The sequence below is a fragment of the Ictalurus punctatus genome, chromosome 14 (genome assembly GCF_001660625.3).
Source record: "Ictalurus punctatus breed USDA103 chromosome 14, Coco_2.0, whole genome shotgun sequence".
Taxonomy (NCBI): domain Eukaryota; kingdom Metazoa; phylum Chordata; class Actinopteri; order Siluriformes; family Ictaluridae; genus Ictalurus; species Ictalurus punctatus.
In genome coordinates this window covers 15,568,183-15,585,631 of record NC_030429.2, presented here as the reverse complement: position 1 = coordinate 15,585,631, position 17,449 = coordinate 15,568,183, and the positions used below count along the sequence as shown (strand labels likewise).

The 17,449-nt window shown below is 37.8% G+C and overlaps 2 protein-coding genes across 7 annotated transcripts in view; one reads left to right on the top strand and one right to left on the bottom strand.

Moving 5' to 3' along the window:
• Positions 1-3,766: 3,766 nt before the first annotated feature.
• On the bottom strand, positions 3,767-13,782 carry sh2d7 (SH2 domain containing 7). Of its 5 annotated transcripts, none has more exons than XM_047160160.2 (11): positions 13,251-13,387; positions 9,154-9,423; positions 8,350-8,456; positions 8,054-8,220; positions 7,562-7,698; positions 6,587-6,735; positions 6,018-6,107; positions 5,640-5,805; positions 5,318-5,479; positions 4,353-5,042; positions 3,767-4,075 (listed from the first exon to the last, which is right to left on the bottom strand). In XM_047160160.2, the coding sequence occupies exons 4-11, from the start codon at positions 8,193-8,195 to the stop codon at positions 4,031-4,033; spliced, it is 1,581 nt and encodes a 526-aa protein (XP_047016116.1). In that variant the 5' UTR covers positions 8,196-8,220; positions 8,350-8,456; positions 9,154-9,423; positions 13,251-13,387; the 3' UTR covers positions 3,767-4,030. The 5 variants fall into 5 exon arrangements, with proteins under 5 accessions (XP_047016116.1, XP_053541457.1, XP_047016114.1 ...); XM_053685482.1 differs by having other exon boundaries at positions 8,054-8,123; XM_047160158.2 differs by lacking the exon at positions 9,154-9,423 and having other exon boundaries at positions 13,251-13,388.
• Positions 12,851-17,449, top strand: part of tbc1d2b (TBC1 domain family, member 2B) — a 26,504-nt gene continuing 21,905 nt past the window's right edge. Inside the window, exons 1-2 of one of the 2 annotated variants that reach the window (XM_017485723.3) lie at positions 12,851-13,367; positions 17,165-17,315. In XM_017485723.3, coding sequence (XP_017341212.1) covers positions 13,023-13,367; positions 17,165-17,315 — 496 coding nt within the window. In that variant the 5' untranslated portion in view covers positions 12,851-13,022. The remainder of the gene's footprint in view (positions 13,368-17,164; positions 17,316-17,449) is intronic. The other variant, XM_017485724.3, reaches the window with a different exon arrangement.

Below are 17,449 nucleotides of genomic sequence, written 5' to 3'. Positions count from 1 at the left end.
ATTTAATTCATTTAACTGAATTATATCTTTAAAGTATAGCGAAAAAGAAAAAAATTGGCCTTGTTGTTACAATACTTTCAGAGAGACTGCAGCTATAGTATAAATTGGTGGCAAATTATGGTCAATAATTAAAATTTTATCCAGTTGTTATGTATTTGGAATCAGAGTCCTTATTGTGTATATCTAAATGGCAAACAGATATTTTGGTGACATTTTTAAAAAAGAATATTCTCCTGAGTGAGCATGTCCCCAAAACCCCATAGTAAAGGCTTATTTCTTCAATAATAATTGAATAATATTTAAATAATAATTTTAGCATGTCACAAGTTCCTTACCATATTTTAGGAGACAGTGGTTGCTTATTTAAATGTTCAATGCTATAATGAAATCCTGCCTCCCACATATATATATTTTCAGTCACTGTTAACAGCTTTATGGACCCTTTACATGAAGGTCTTGTCCAATGCTATTATGCTAAATATGCATGTGCTTAACTGAAAATGATATAATGTTACTATTTGAGGCAGACAGAACGGTCATGATAAAATTTCTTGACACATAAATGATGTAAATCATGCACATATCAGCCCTACAAGTTATCCCAGGCAATACATTTGAAGATATGGCCAATATTAATCTGATTAATTCTTATGATAACCATGTACAATGTGGTACAATGTGAATGTATATCAGAGTTTGATCAAAGGTTGAATCAAATGATATGCTAACATAATTCTTTAGGGTTTAACTGGTTGCTGATCTCTGAATATAGTCCATTTGAAGCTAAACAGGGGATCACAGGACTTCATGATTGTGAAACCAGGATGTGCTGAAATGTTTATTCTTCTGTATAAACTAAAGCCCAGACAACAGTATATAAATCTTATAAATACTGTTTCTTATATTCAGAATTTGGTTAAATGACACTTTTACATTTATTGCATGTAGGACCATCTGATAAAGATATTTTACGTATTAAAAACATTTTATGTTGTACATCCCATGAAAAGACTGGAAGAGATATAAATAATTGAGTTTGGTTCTACAGATTGCCTGTTTCATTGCCATGTCACTGTGAGTGCATTTATTGGTGACTTGAGACTGTACTGTAAATTATCAAGCTGGCAGCTTGTCATGGTTGATGACGAGAGATCATGTGCTGGCAGAACATAATGAAGACAATGGGCTGATCCTCAGATTACACACAGTACCAGACAAAGTTTTGCATACACTTTCAGGAACCTAAACTTACTTCAGATACACCATACGGCCAAAAGATTATGGACACCTGGCCACCACACCCATGTGTGCTTTTTGATCATCCAATTCCAGACTTCTTTTGCTGTTATAATAACCTCCACTCTTCTGGGAAGGCTTTCCATTGGATTGGATGTTGGAATGTGGCTGTGGGGATTTGTGTTCATTTAGCTGCAATAGCATTGGGGAGGTCAGGGACTGATGTTGGACTAGAAGGCCTAGTGCATAGTGCAAAGGTGTTATGTGGGGCTGAAGTCAGGTCTCTGTGCAGACACTTCAACCTTCCAACCTTGGCAAACCATGTCTTCATGGACCTAAGTGGAGCATGGTCATGCTGGAACATGTCTGGGCCCTTTAATTCCAATGAAGGGAAACTGTAATGCTACAGCATACAAAGACATTTTATACAAGTGTGTGCTTCCTAGTTTATGGCAACAGTCTACACACTCACTTGTTAGCACTAACACAGGTTCAGAGGGTTAAATAGATTATTATTATTATTATTAGTTGCTTTCATTTTTATATCTGATTCTGAGAAACTGCAGGTTAGGATTTAGGAAATAACCTCAATAGGCTAAAACTATTACAGCAGATATATCAGTTGTTATAGGATAATGAGGCAGTCAAACATTTTTAGATACGATGTCAAACAATTTTGATATGATGTATTTTGTCTACTGTTAAAATAAATGATGGTGTAAATGAAGACTCAGATGCTGAAATTCCACATTTACTTATGGCCTCAGCAGTGGGATAAATTCGCACTTTTAATATCTGTATACAGTGTTGATATTTCTGTAAAGCTGCTTCGAGACAATGTCTATTGTAAAAAGCGCTATACAAATAAAATTGAATTGAACTGAATTGAATTGAAGTATTATATCTGAGTTAAGAATGATTGGGAGATAGGACCTTATAATACTTAGGTTATAAAATGCAAGTTTCAGGGAGCAAATCTATATTCATAGATCCTTGTAACTACATTTACCTCCAAATTGAATGAGGGGCATATCAGACTACTTCAGTCACCATCTTACAGAAAGTATTAATCTTATAATAGACCGTCAGTTACTTTGTTGATTAGTCCACCTTGATGCCTTTAAACCAGATGTCTATAGATGATGGCTACACTGACTAGTTGCTTGTGAAGAATTTCATGGCAAACTCTGAGGACTGCTATGATTGGCACTAAGGGTCATTAACAAGTCTGTGAATTCATTCAACTTCCAATTTTCATGGATGTGTATCTCTGTGAAGCTATGAACCAAACTTCTTCATTGTAATAATGTATGAGTCTTAACATAAATGCATAAGACTGTGTGCACATATCTGAATATTTTCCCCCTTTTTTCTCATTGCACGACATTCTGTAACATGACATCTGTTATCTTATTCCCTCAACAGACACTTGCACAATATATACCGCTCTCGATCTATCAGTGTTTCCATGTGTTCTATTTTCACAGATGTTTCTGATGTTTCGAAACAGGACACTTTTAAGATACACAACCTCAGATGTGAACTGTTTTCTAACATCCACTGACACAAATGGAGAAGCCTGGCTGACCTATGTTTCACACATGAGGCACACATTGCTCACTGGTGTAGGATCACATGTTGAATGATGCTCAGCCCACACTCATTGGTCTTGACTAATAGTATCATCTATAAGGAGATTTATGGTGCACTGCAAACTCACCAGCAACAGTGCTCATGCTAATGAGAGTGTGAAGCAGGGAGCTATCTGCACACAGGGCTCTTCCCCACCTCCACATGAATCTTACTGACAGTCTCGATCATCACAAGCTCTGGGGTCTTTTGGGCCAGCAATATTATAAACAAAAGTTTTATATCATATTTATATTAAAGACTAATAACGTCATTCAGACCTGAGAGGTGATAAGGACAAAGTGTTAAAAATTTCCTCCATCTAGGTTTACAAAGACACACACACACACACACACACACACACACACACACACACACACACACACACACACACACACACACCCCATCTGCTATCTCAAAGCAGAAATGGCTTTTCTGTGTCCATAAATTTTGTTTATAGTGATTAAAATTTAGATAAACATGGCGAATTGGTTATTTTCAAATCTATTTTATTTCTGTAAAATCGAATGATTGTCTGGGTTAATTTGACATTGCAAAGTAGTGAACAGGGGCATAAGGTGTAAGTTGACTAGAAAGACTGTTTATCTTTTCTCTGCTTGAGAATCGAGGTGACACCCAAAGTCAGTTAAAATGTTATAGATGTAACAGACTTTCTTTCCATCCTCACCAGTCCAGTTCTCCATGACTATGATGTTACCAGGTCCAATAGCCTAATGCATCTTAAATGACATCTGGTGAGCCATGGATCTAACTGAAGTGCTATAATGGAGCATCTTTTTAATCAAGGTCATGAATAAGTGTCGAGTTAATACAAAGTACTGTCAACCTGATGCCATATTTCCAGTAAATGCCAATAAAACTTTTAAATGCAAGCCCAGTGTTTTCTGGATAACTAGATTTTTATTAAGTTAATAAATACAAATGAAAAACATACAAATTTAAATATTTCTACACAATTAAAAACATAAAAATATCTGTTAAGGACACAAGAACAGAACCTCATATCAGCATTTTAACCATTTGAATGTATTTAGAATAGCCTTGACATAAATAAGGTAAATAAACAGACTGCTTTTGTTTTTAGTGTAACTCTCATGATTTGTGTGCTTATATGTGAAAGTTGATTTAGTGGATGAAGATGCTGTCATTTCTTCCAGTTTTCAGGTAGCAGCCTTTTCCATTTGTCACCCTGTTGGAAGAGTTAATTATTACACGGTGTTAAAGGAATTATTATTCATTGACTCTGGTCATGCAAATGTAAACTGTAAGCCATAGACATCCAAAGAGTTTAAATAAATAGATTAGCGCTGAAAGTATAGCTGATAAATGCTATTTTTTTCCTTCATAGTACAGCAATATTTTGTTGAAGTCCAATTGAAAGCACCCATAAACCTAACAATACAAATGTGTGTGTATGCATGCATAGATCAGTCAGTAACATATGCATATCATAGTTATGTACTCACCTTAAATCCCCATGCTGACTCGCTTGGCTTTGGTTTGAAGTCTTCTAGTGTCTCATAGGTGTTTCCCTGAACAGAGTTCTCTTTTGGGTTTGTAGTGGACCTTGATTCAGGAATTTGCTCATAAGTGTTCTCTACGAGCAAATGGTTTGGCCTGGGTTCACAAGGCACTTCAGCATATGTAGCATCACTCTTTTCTTGCTGCTTCCTGTCATTTTGACTGGCAGACTTGCCAGCCAGCTGATAGAAGGAATGATCACTTAGCTTATCTAGACTGTGGCTGTGGCTTGGTACCTCATGGCTGCTGGTTTTCTTAGCGTAGTCTCTCTGGAGTTTAGGGGACAGCTGAGGTGGGTTTACAGTAAAGGTGTTTATGTTGTATGAATGTTCTTCCCTTGTGTTATCGTCCAGTAGGGGGAGTGATTTACTCCTGCAGTCCAAAAGGCTGAGTTCTGAATAGATGGTGCCCTTTCCTGGTTCAGGCATGTCCTGGGCTGTGACTTTTGGTGGACTAGAAACTGGCATGGCTCCCCTTTGTCTCGCCCACGCAGCTCTAGCATCACTATTTCTGCTTTCCAGGGGCCTGGCCTGATCCAGCTGGGCATATAGTAGTACCTTATTGTCTAAACTGCTTTTTTCCTCCAGCGAGTTTGTCTTCACTGGGGAACTTCTTTTTGGAACTGGAGGGATGGCCTATGTAAAGTAATTGTAACTAATGAGACAAAACTAATAACAAGTGGCATGTATGCGTATATGTGTATTAGTGTACATACATGTAAAATATGCAAAAATGATATTTATGTCACTATTTCACTATATTAAGAGTTCATTGTTTAGTATAATAAATTGATAATACATTTAATATTGTGCATATACTATATGTAGTACATGTTTGAAAATTTGTCTTTAAAAAGTCTGATTTCAATTAAACAACTCCACTTATGATCTGTTATGTTTGTTATACATACTTGGGTGTTTCTGGTGTTCTTAGGTGGCAAGACTGGAGCATGCTGAGACTGAGCTGCCTGTTCGACTCGCTGGTTCCAAATCTTCCTTACTGCTTCCACACTCACCCCTGGCTTCACCTTCGGCTCAAACTGCACCACATCGTAGAGATCATTTGCAGGCAACTGCAAGATAATTAAAGACACCATAACTCAGTCAGAGGTTTTTAATCGCTAGAATATTTTACATTTACACCCATACACATTTATACAAGTATTACAGAAGAAAGCAGCTCTATTATTGTATAAATACTAGTTTATAGCATTTGAAAGTGAGGCACACTACCTCAAAACAAGACACTGTTAAATATTCTCCAAATGGCTCAATAGGACTGGTCTTGTAATACTCAATCAGGCTCGTGAGTGTATCGTGCATTTCAGTGTCTCCTGTCACGATAAACTGCCCCTCTTTATTCTGGTTGATGACAAAGTGCCGGCACCGGTCACGTCCTCTGAAAAACAAAAACAGGTTGAAAAGATTTTCCTTATTAAGATTCTGTTCCTTTATGTGAACGGAGGCCTTTAGAACAATTTACTCCATTGCATATGAGAAATGCAAATCATATACAGAATGTTTTATAAAGCCCCAAAAGAGGAGGAGTCAGATGAAATTTAATGCCTTTACACAGATATGCGTGATATCACTTGATATGGTGAGACTCACCGATATGACAGGATGTATCCAATGGCTTTATCACTGAGGCGAATAAGGAAACAGCCCAGTTCTTTATCTCTTAGATGATCTTCTGCATCCCTGTGCAATACAGACCAATGGAAAATTATTCTTTGGAAACAAAATTTTTATAATAACATATTACACAGAAGATCTTTTATTTATTTATTTAAAAACCTTACTCGTTAGTTTGTTTGTTAAACAAATGACTGAGATGCAAAAATTTAACACCAAGCACTTTGGTATACAAATATACAAATGAAATGAGCTGCAACTGATAATAGTGGCACAGCCAACCAATCTTTAAACTAACTTTACAAGTTAACCAGCACAGTAAATCATTTACAGAACGTTGTCAAGGATGTGTTAGGAGTTTACATTTTAGAAGAAATTATATCCATTTCAAAATCAAATAAATTTCCACTTTCAAATATATATCTAATATGATTTTTGTAATGCTAAACTATTTTCTAACATTAGGATATTTCTAATGTTCTGACCAACAAAAGAGCACTGTTTCACAAATTCATTATCTCAGATTTTCTCTCTGCGATTCTTACTTTCTGCTGATGAAGCCCTGGAACCAGGCAGGAAAGTTGCCTTTGTCGAGGATGAGAGGAGCCTGGGTCTCGGTGAACCATTTGAGTGCCAGCTCCCTCAGTTTGCTCTTGGTGCTCTCCGGCTGCATATGCTCCATCTTCACTCGACCCTGAACACGGTCACAGAGGAGAGGATTTAGCACAGGCTCTGAACACATAGTTCCGTAAACGGCAGAGTGGATCTAGCGCCCTAATTTGCCTACTTTCCGCCTGGTGCTGTAAAATGGCCTGCAGCAGTGTCAAAACAGCCTTTGTTCCTGTTTATCTTGCCTGTTCTGGTCAAGACAAAATGGTTACTTTCACTATAGTGACACTACACTAGTTTGGAAATCTGGGCCCTGGTAAGGGTTTTACAAAATGTAATAAATCTAAAAATGAATTTCAATATAAATATAAATATAAATAATTAATATAATTATGATTTAGGTCTGATTTATGTACTGACACACAGTACTTGTGTAGTAATGTATTATGGGAATGCTTTACATTAAGGGTTTTTTAACTAACATTACTTATTTCTTTAGTAATTAACTTCAGAATTAACACACCGTGTTTAAAGCCAGAAATGTAAGTTAACAAATGTAGTAATTAATATACATTTAATTAAACACACTAGTGTTAATAAATGCATATTTTTTCTCTAAATAGAAATGTCCTCCTAAATTTTCATGCATGACAAAAAGATGATGAAATAGTGGAATCTACCATTCACCCTCACTTTAATACATCTTAACAATTAACCACATTCATTATGGCCCTAATTTATGTTGGTCATTATAGACATACTTTACTCATTAAGGGAACCTTGATGCAAAATGTTAGCTGTATTATCTTCCTATTTTATACATAAAATCAAACACCAGTCAAACATTTTATAAATCATTATACTTTAAGTCATACTCAGTCTCGATATGTTATAAGGCACTGAACATTTACCTTCATGCAAAACAACAGGCAGGTCTGGAGCCTGTGTGGCTTCTGCCTCTTCTGCTCCATTGAGCGCTCACCAGTGATGTGTTTAGGCTGAGTTTTGCAACAATTCTGTCCAAGGCAGTGTCGAATGCACCACATAGCTAATAAGCACAAACATTACCAGATTAATCTTTTTTTTTTTAAATTATTTATTTATTTATTTATTTTACAAATTTACTTTGATACTAGCAACTACTCAGAGGTATAGGACCATTTTAAAAGCATTAGATTATTTTATATATACACAACACTGTGAAAATTAGAAACATTATGTTTTTATGAGTATTATGAAATAATTCCAATGTTTTCTATACTTCGAGTGTTGGCATTAAATAAATAGTAATAATAAAGAAAAAGTCATATTCCAAAAATTATTACAAGCCATCCAAATCCAAAAGCTTTATCATTGCAAATAACCTTAAGTAACTCAGCGGTTGCTGGACAGTGGAGACGTACCTGTTGGGGAGTGTTGCTGCATGTGGTGTGATTTGAGTCTCATGTTGCGCAAGGCAGATGTTCTCCTCAGCTGCTTCACAGGAAAGAAAAGGCGTTCTGAAGGTGTACAGACAGTTACACTATTGATACACAGTGTTGACATTTACATTAGAGACCTTCCATGGGGACTGGAAAATTCAAGGGCAAAAAAATGAACAGCTCATGTTGGGTTGAGTGAGAGTACGAAAAGGAAACATACACACACACACACACACACACACACACATGCACACATAGATCTGAGGGTTTTCACCAACTTCAAGTTTCCTGAAGAGAAATGGAACTGAGCAGGCAGAGGAAAGAATTGCGGTCTCCGTGTGTTCACTAACAGCTGCTGCAAGCAGTGGATGATACCCGTCATTTCCTGTAGGATAAACTGACTGTTATTAATTTTTTACAGTAGATAGAGGGATTATACATCATTGCAATATACAGGTGTAGAAGAGTAAAGGCAAACAGTACTAAATGTATTGAAAAGATGTTCACCAATTCGCATACTGTGACTAAGAGTCCTGGGGTAAGCACAGGACAGCCTTTATGTATACAGCAGCAGTTCATAGCAGGTACAGACCTACAATATATACTGTACAGGTGATTCACTGAATCAAGGGTGACTTTTTGGCATAAAATGCTTTTGGCCACTGGAATTATTTAGGGCATCCATGTGCGATTAACTACAACAGCAGCAAATGAGTCACAAGTGAAGAAAGTTCTACAGTATCTATATCTACAGTGATCCTATACAGAAATTAGTGATGGTAGCAGGCTAGATAACTGACTTTCTATACTATATTTGCATAAACATTTCAATAAAGTTTAAGTTTACAGTGTTCTAAGAAAGAAAGAAATGTAAAAGGAATGTATAAATATGATTTATGTTTAAAAAATTTCCCCACAAAAATCTTCTTTGTGAATTTTGTCTCACTGTGTGTTCCACTGATGAAATTTCTCATGGATACACACACAGTTACCATTAGAATGTTTACTGTAATGTAGAGGTGCTACATCATGGTTAGTCTGTGTGTGCTCTTGCTGTTACTGTAGCTGTTAGCGTGACCTACCTTTTCCTCTCTGTGAGTGGGACACACAGACTCTTCAGAGCTGTGTCACAGGTTTCAACCAAGACACATGTCAGGCCCACATACAAGCAATTCAGACCGTAGACTGGAATTACAGCAGATTTTACCCCACCCTCAAACTGGGTCTATGGTACTCCTTTACGTTGGCTTTTACATTTTTATTTCTTTGATGAGTCACAATTGGTAATCACTGTAATACTGTAATTGGTAATCACTGGTTCCCATCGGACAACACCGCTAAACAGGAGAGATCTGGGAAGTACAGAAAAGGACTGTAAATGACTGACACCACAGGTTTTGCACGCTGTTAAACATTATTACTGTTTAAGATTCAACCTCAACAATAATCATCTATTCTATGGTTCATGGAAGACATTTAAAGCACAAAGGAAACAAGCTCAGTGAATCATGGTAATGTATGCCTAAGCCTTACCATTTCTTATACTGACACAAAATACACATTTCTTCCTTCCATTTGAGTCTAGTCACAACATGGGGCGTGACGTAATGTATACAGGACATCAAATCATATCACTGTAATTTTTATAACCTAATCATTCAAGAAGATTAAACATTACGAAATTAACAAATTTGAAGAAACCAGTCATTTAAAAATAAACATATATTAATTAAAAATGAATTATATTAAATTAAAAATTAATATGTACATCACTGTGCAAAAGTTTTAAGCACCCTATTTATTTGGTACATACTTTGTTATAGATTCTTTTATTTTATGACATTAGCAATCCATCCATTATCAAGTCAGTACAAAACACATTTTAGACTCCCAAACATTAGTTTTCTAGCACAAAAATGACAGGATGAAAAATGTTTGTATGTCATTAAAGAAAACAGCATATTATATAAGAGACAATTTTCAGACACAAACACAATGAAGGCTGCTCTGTGTTTCTGCAAAAATAAGAAGTTAGTGCGACAGTCAAAATCTCCAGAAGAACTGTGACTGGTCCTGCAAGATGCACAATAAAACTTACAGCTCATTTACTTATAAAACTGCATTAATTGTACCGGAGACTACTATTTTTTTAATTTATTTATTTTTGTCACACCAAATATTGACTTTGTTTCATTTCTACTGTTTATTACTCTTTATGTTATTTTTTTAATGTAGAAACAATTAATTTCATTATATTGAAAGCATCTTTGCTCTACAGCATTTCTTTGCATGTGCCTAAAACTAATGCACAGTACTGTATATTTAAATGTATATGTGTTGAACACTAGTCATTAAATTAGGTCACAGTTTCTTTGTTTTCCTTTCAATGAATGCCAAAGATTAGTGACAGACAGGTGGTGTTAGTTCATCTGAGAATCCTGCATGTGTGATGTGCTTGACATTTCTGAAAGGTCACATGTCATTTGAGACTGAAGATAATAGCACAACGAAGCTGTTATGTTTTAATGGCTCAGCAAAGGATAGAATTTAACTAGACACCAAACATACAAGAGTGCAGAGGGGAAATAATATATCTCAATATTTTATATGTTTCCATGAGATTCATTCTAAACAACAACAAGATTCTAAGCATTAGTTTTTCAGTGAAAATGCTCAGTTCATTTCTGTTTCTAAGCAATCTAGATAACTTGTTTGTGTGTGTATATGTATATATTTCATACATTTCTTATTGTAACATGTAACATCAGTTGCATTAGTGACATCAAACAGGTGTCACACTCTAGGTTTACAATGAGACATCTGCGAAACAGGAAACCAAAGTGTTTCCCTTCCTAAACGTCTCGGCTCTGATATAAACAACTCCTGCAGCAGCACATGGCAACCAGAGACTGACGGTAAACCTCATGACATGCTGGAAACACAACGTTTAACTGATCAAAACAATGTACACTTTAATGGATCACTAGGAGGGAAATTCATACCCTCTTGTCAATCATTTCTGTGAGATCCCTTAACATCAATCTATACAAACATGAATCCAGAAATTACTGCATCAGTTGTAGATTTATTGCATTTTACTGATATAGCTTATAAGCTTGTGAAGGTATTCTTCTGAAGGGGGGTGGGGGGGTGGGGAGTGGGGGGGGTGGAGCAAGGCTTATGAAATCCCATTTTTTGAAAAGTGCAATTATTAAAATATATAAAATGACACGTATTATTTACATTGTTATCATGGCTTATATATATATATATATATATATATATATATATATATATATATATATATATATATATATATATATATATATATATATAGTTTGTAACATTTCTATTGAGAAAAGACATTAAAAAATATATAGAAATATTGAAATGATGGATAAATGTAACCTTACAACAACAACAACAACAACCACAACAACAACTGTTGTTGTTGGTCTTCTTCTTATTATTACACTTAATAAATAATAAAGGAAATAAGGAGTTGATAAAGGCAGTTTCAAACATTACACAGCAGTCTACTTGGCCTGATGCCCTGGAGGCAGAGATGCTAGATGGTTCTCTTGCGCCCCCTACTGGTAAAAATGGCTGCTTTTACTGGTGTCGACACATTTGGCATATTAAAGCAACATTTAGGGCCCGAGCACCGATGGTGTGAGGCCCTATTGAATATCCATCCATCCATCTTCAACCACTTACTCCTTTTCAGGGTCGCGGGGGAACCTGGAGCCTGTCCCAGGGAGCATCGGGCACAAGGCGGGGTACACCCTGGACAGGGTGCCAGTCCATCACAGGGCAGATAATCACACACACATTCACACACTACGGACACTTTAGACACGCCAATCAGCCTACAATCAGCCTACTATGCATGTCTTTGGACTGGGGAGGAACCCCTGCAGCACATGCAAACTCCGTACACACAGAGCCGCGGGAATCGAACCCCCACCCTAGCGTTGTGAGGCGAACGTGCTAACCACTAAGTCACCGTTTTAAAGCTGGACACGTAGGGTGTCAATACTTTTAGAGCTGGACAGATAGGTTGCAAATACGTTTAGAGCTGGGAAGATAGGGTGTCAATACATTTAAAGCTGGACATGTAGCGTGCCAGTACTTTGAGTTGCGCGGGTAGGGTGCCAATACGTTTAGAGCTAGATAGATAGGGTGCCAGATCCTTTTAGTGTGTGTGCGTGGGTGTGTGTGTGTGTTCTGACAGTTGCAGTCAGACTCTGAACATTCCCTCAGTGTAAGTGAATGGGAGTTTTGGGGAATTCCATCGTCAGCAACAGGAATACCGGGAGTCCGATCAGTTTGGAAAAACAGAGCCTGGCCAGTCTGATCGGCCTGAAGGACTGTCCCGAGTTTCTTGGAAGTAGCTTGAAAACTCAAGGAGTTATAACAGTCAGAAATTTTTAATACAAGTCAATGGGAATTTTTGGCCACTTTGAGCTTCTGTACCGGGAATTCCGATGTCTTAAAAAGTCATAGCACACCTCTCCTCAATAAACCGGTCGATCTGACACCTCAGCCACTGGTCTCTAGCAAACGGTTACGCGCCGAAGTTTTGTGTGAAAGAAGAAGAATAAATATATAATAATAAGTATGCAAGAGAACAGCAGTGATGCCTGCATAGCAAGCACCACGAATTAGTAGCTTGGCAGCGCTAGGATTTGAACTCGTAACTCACACTCACACACAGCAACCGCTTACCCCTATAGCGCATGCGCATAACACAACGACTACTACCCTACCAAGTAGTATGTGGAAATAGCGCAAGCATACTATTTAGTAAGGTAGTGTGCAGTTTTGCAAGTTCTGCCTTTCTTCCGCACTACATTTCCCGCAAATCTTTGCTGCACCACAAGAATGGACGACAAGTCATGTGGATGAAAATACAACCGTGCATCTGCCGAAGAGAAAAGGTCGGAGAAAGATGCGGGAGGAGGAGGATGACCACACCGCCGCCAAACCGGCCAGGAGATCGCATGTTATCGCGGCCAAGTCCGTAGACGTGGCCGAGTGCGATGCCGCGAAGGATCAAGCGCCCAAACTATGCGGATACCTGAACAAACTGGTAGGCAAAGGGCCCCTGAAGGGATTCAAAACACGCTGGTTCGTCTACGACCCGAGGAAGTGTTACTTGTATTACTTCAAGACTCACCAGGACGCTCTTCCTCTTGGCCACATCGAAATCGCCGACGCTTCTTTTACCTACGAAGTGGAGGGAGACGAGGGTCAGTTCGAGATCCGCACCGCTGGCAAAGAGTTCCTCCTCAAGGTAAACTTCCCAACAACTCCGTGCCAAAGCCCGTTAGCTGTGTGTGCTAACCCACTGAGAGTTTCACTGATTTTTAAATGAGCTAAATTTCTAAATTAGGCGTTGTCAAGTGCGAAATGATCATGTTTTGCACAATTACGCATTAAAAGTTAGTAAATGGTTCCTCATGCCAAGTGCCAGTGGTTTGTTCCTGTCTTACCTCAGGTACAATTCCCACCCTCTAAACATAAACACACGGCCAGTTCAGTTCAGTTCAGTTCAGCTCGCTCCCCATGGTTTCAGGGAGAAACCTTCCAATTAGGTATATATCTACAAAAAGTAACACTCCATTGAAATGTGAGTGTGTCCTGCGACAAGACAACATTTCTAACAAACAAAAAATGAAGATTGACTGAAAAATCCAGCTTGGTCTGGCCAGTTACTAGCTGCTCAAACCCAGGCTGACATTTTTATAACTTGCTGGTGGAAAGGAAACCTTTTCTGAATGATCGCTACATTGTTTAAGAAAATAACACACAAGTTAGAGAAGTAATAAGGAAGCTGAATGATAACTTGCCACCTCTCAAAGGTGATCTACCACCTGTTCAGCCTAAACTGTCTTTTTCAGGTTTTAAAATAAGCTTTGCCTTCACCCTCTGTCTCCACACCTAATTCGACTATGAGAAGGCACGCATAACAGATTTTTCCAAAAAGGGTTCAAAAGAGAGATGCAAACTTTTGAACTTGTGTTATGGAGGAGCCTCTGTGAAACCTGACATACTAAATCCTTGTTATAAATAACAAATCCTTGTCCTCATTTTGTCCTAAGGGTAACATTTTGCACTCAACTGTATAAAATTTGACTGCTTTATTTTACTCACATATTTTTTTATTAGGAAAATGCTTATTTATTTATTTATTTATTTATTTTTCCAGACTAATTACCAAATACATTACTGAATAAATTTGAGGTGGATGTTGTATGTTGTAAGTGCATACACACCTCTAAAAGAGTTCATATCAGATCCTAGCGGATTCAGCACACGCAAAGGAATCTCTTAGTCACCCCATCTGCTGGCTTCTACTTAAAAGGGTACACAGAAACAGCTTTGATTTACCACACAAATTTTCCAAAAAAACTGCATTAAGAACTTTGAGTAGTTGTACGGGTTCTCCGGGGACATTTTGCAGCTTTTGATTCAGCTCACGAGTTGATTTACAGCTGAAGTGTCTCAAAGCAGGGTTTTGTGGTGGATGGGGTCCAGCTATGAGAAACAACAGCTGTGAATGGTGTTTAACATTAAAATTTAACTCCACTGAGTTCATAGTGGTCTGTGTGGGAGTTTCTCACGTTCTCTTTGTGTCCATGTGGGTTTTATCCAGGTTCTCCAGTTTCCTCCCACCTCCCAAAAACATGTGTGTAGGTGCACTCTAAATTGCTTCGAGGTGTGAATGTGTGTGCATATACCCTATGATGGACATAGAGTACCCTATGATGGACTGGTGTCCCATTACAGGTGGGTCCTCATCTCGTACCCAGTGTTCCCCGGGATAGCTCTGGATCCTCCAACACCCTGCACTGTATATAATGGTTACTGAAGATGAATGAAGATGCACATTCATATTAAGCCACTGCACAGGTGTAGGTTTTGATGTAGGTTTAGAAATGGTGCATATTTTGTTGGAATTTCTCATATTTACTAAGCAACTATTCCCTTTTCTACTTATATTAACTGGTAGAGAGTGCATTCAGTGTAATTCTTGCTCTACTATTTAACTGCATTCTTTGTGCTTCAATGTTTTGAGCAGTACATTCAATAGAGTGCATAAGAAAGTAGTCTGTTCATGATAAAATACTGGTTATATTACGTTAGGTGTTATAAACATTTCAACTTAACCAAGCCTGCATTCGGACTTCTGAAAAAGTAGGCTTTTTTGTTTTAAATCAGGATAGGCTTCAGGGATTTGAAAACAAACCCCCCAAAAAAGCTTTTCCTTGTAATGCTGGCATACTAGTGTATTAGCTCAGCAATGCCTGAAATAAGCAGCAAACAGGAACTGAAAGATTCTCCCAAATCCTTAAGGTCCAATGTAAGGGAGCACTTTGGCTTCTTGGTATGCTTAAGATCAGTGAGTGAGTGATGGACCAAAAACTTACACTGGCTCTAATACAGCAAACATGTTCATACATCTGCGCAGAGACGGTTAGTGAAATTAGACGGAAACACAAACCCACCCACACACACACCATCTGCATGAAGACAGCCATTTGTTGCCAATACAGTCTGGGCTAAAGAAACCACCACGGCAATTGGGAAGATACAAAAACATGTCTTGGCCTAAAAATATCAAAGTGGCTAGTTAACAGCAGAATTGGAAATAAAAATCTCTGTGCAAGATCATATCGAGATATCACGTGTTGTATCATATCAAACGTTGCATCCTTTCTGTACTAGCTAGCACTATCTTGGTTGCATGCTATCAATCAGAAGAGATTTATTGAGATAGTACCTGGCCATAAGATTGATATTTTAGCCTCAAGAGCTATAAGCTAAGATGGTAACTAACGCTGCTATCAGTACTTATAAAGACAGTTTAATGCAGACTCACTAAGTATTTTTAGTGATCGAGAACTAGAGGAGAATAGAGGACAATTTACAGACTATGTATTAGAAATTAAAGGAGGTTTAATAAATGAAGTATAAAAGTAATATTCTTTGGAATTGTTTTATGTTTTCCAGTACCTTCATGACGTAAACACTGTGTAAACTAGAACCGAGACTGAAACCATCATGTTCAGGTTCAGTCATGCTCACACCTGACTATGTTCCTCTAATGTAGATACAGCAGAGCACTGTTCCAACCGTACTGGTATACCAGCTGACATCTGTGTTTAAAAAAAAAAAAAAGAAAAAAAAAAGAAAAGAGAGAAATCTTAAGGGCTTCACAGTTCGTTTGTTCAAAAAAACATTTCTCTGGAGGAAGTTTACCAATCAAAACAAAAGTAGAAGACCGCCTGTGTCTGAGGTCCAGTTCTGAATACATGTTGAATGAATGTATTGCATGAGATCTAGGCAGTGCAGTTTTTATTTTTTTCAGTCGTTATTACAATTTGAAATTGTTAATTAATTGGCTGTTTATTATGTCGTGGTCATTGACTTGGATGGGTCAAATCACAAGTGTCCCATTCATATTTTAACTATTATTTTATAAATTATTATATATTTAGTGCTAATTATTACGTATTTAATTGTATTTAAAAGAGACACTGGATTTATAGTACCATTTATGGAGCAGTACACTGTAAGGTTTACAAGTGGTGTTAAATAAGAGAGTTGAATTTACAGTATGAAATTGCAAGGTGCATTAAAACTATTTTGGTTTCTAATTGGCTGAATAATTTTGGTTAATCAGTAATTTGTTATTTAATTCATCTTCAGTATCCACTTTATCCTGGTGAGGCTTGAGGTGGATCTGTAGCCTATCCTGGGAACACTGGGTACAAAGCAAGACACTCATTCACAACTAGGGGCAATTAGCCCCTAAAAGGGAATAGCCAGTCCACCTACCAGTATATTTTTGGGAGATTTGAGAAAACCGGAAAAAAAACCCCCCCAAAAAGCAGAGGATGTGCATATACTCTTGGGGAGAACTTGGACAGTCGGTAATCAACACTACCTGCTGCACAACTGTCCCACCTTGATAAATAATTGTGATTACAATATTGAGCAAAGATGGCTGTGATGATCATTTTAACTGCTCCCTCAGCTTGAGATGTTGTTGGTTCAGTAGCAGCAAATGTCTCTTTATCTGTGCAGGCACCCAGCAGGCAGGTGATGCAATACTGGCTTCAGCAGCTTCAGCAGAAACGATGGGAGTTCAGTAACACACGAGGATGTGGCAACCGAGACAGCTTGTGCTCCCCCACCCCGCTTTTTCCTCACACAGGCCTGGTGGCCAGAGATGCTGGTAAGAGCCTGAGCCGTGTAGGCCGATTGTATATACTGTTCACTGCGAATAACCCATACACACATACTCTCTATGACAGCATGTGGAATTGCTCCAGCTTTCTGGTGTTACTAAACAGTGTTCCTCACTGCCAG

Bases quoted from the DNA above. Each gene is read 5' to 3' on its own strand.
- sh2d7 (XM_047160158.2), bottom strand. From the start codon at position 8,195: ATGTCAACACTGTGTATCAATAGTGTAACTGTCTGTACACCTTCAGAA. The intron at 5,806-6,017 runs GTGAGTCTCACC...TTTGTTTTTCAG, and splicing joins GGATACATCCTGTCATATCG to AGGACGTGACCGGTGCCGGC. The intron at 5,043-5,317 runs GTATGTATAACA...TACTTTACATAG, and splicing joins AGAACACCAGAAACACCCAA to GCCATCCCTCCAGTTCCAAA.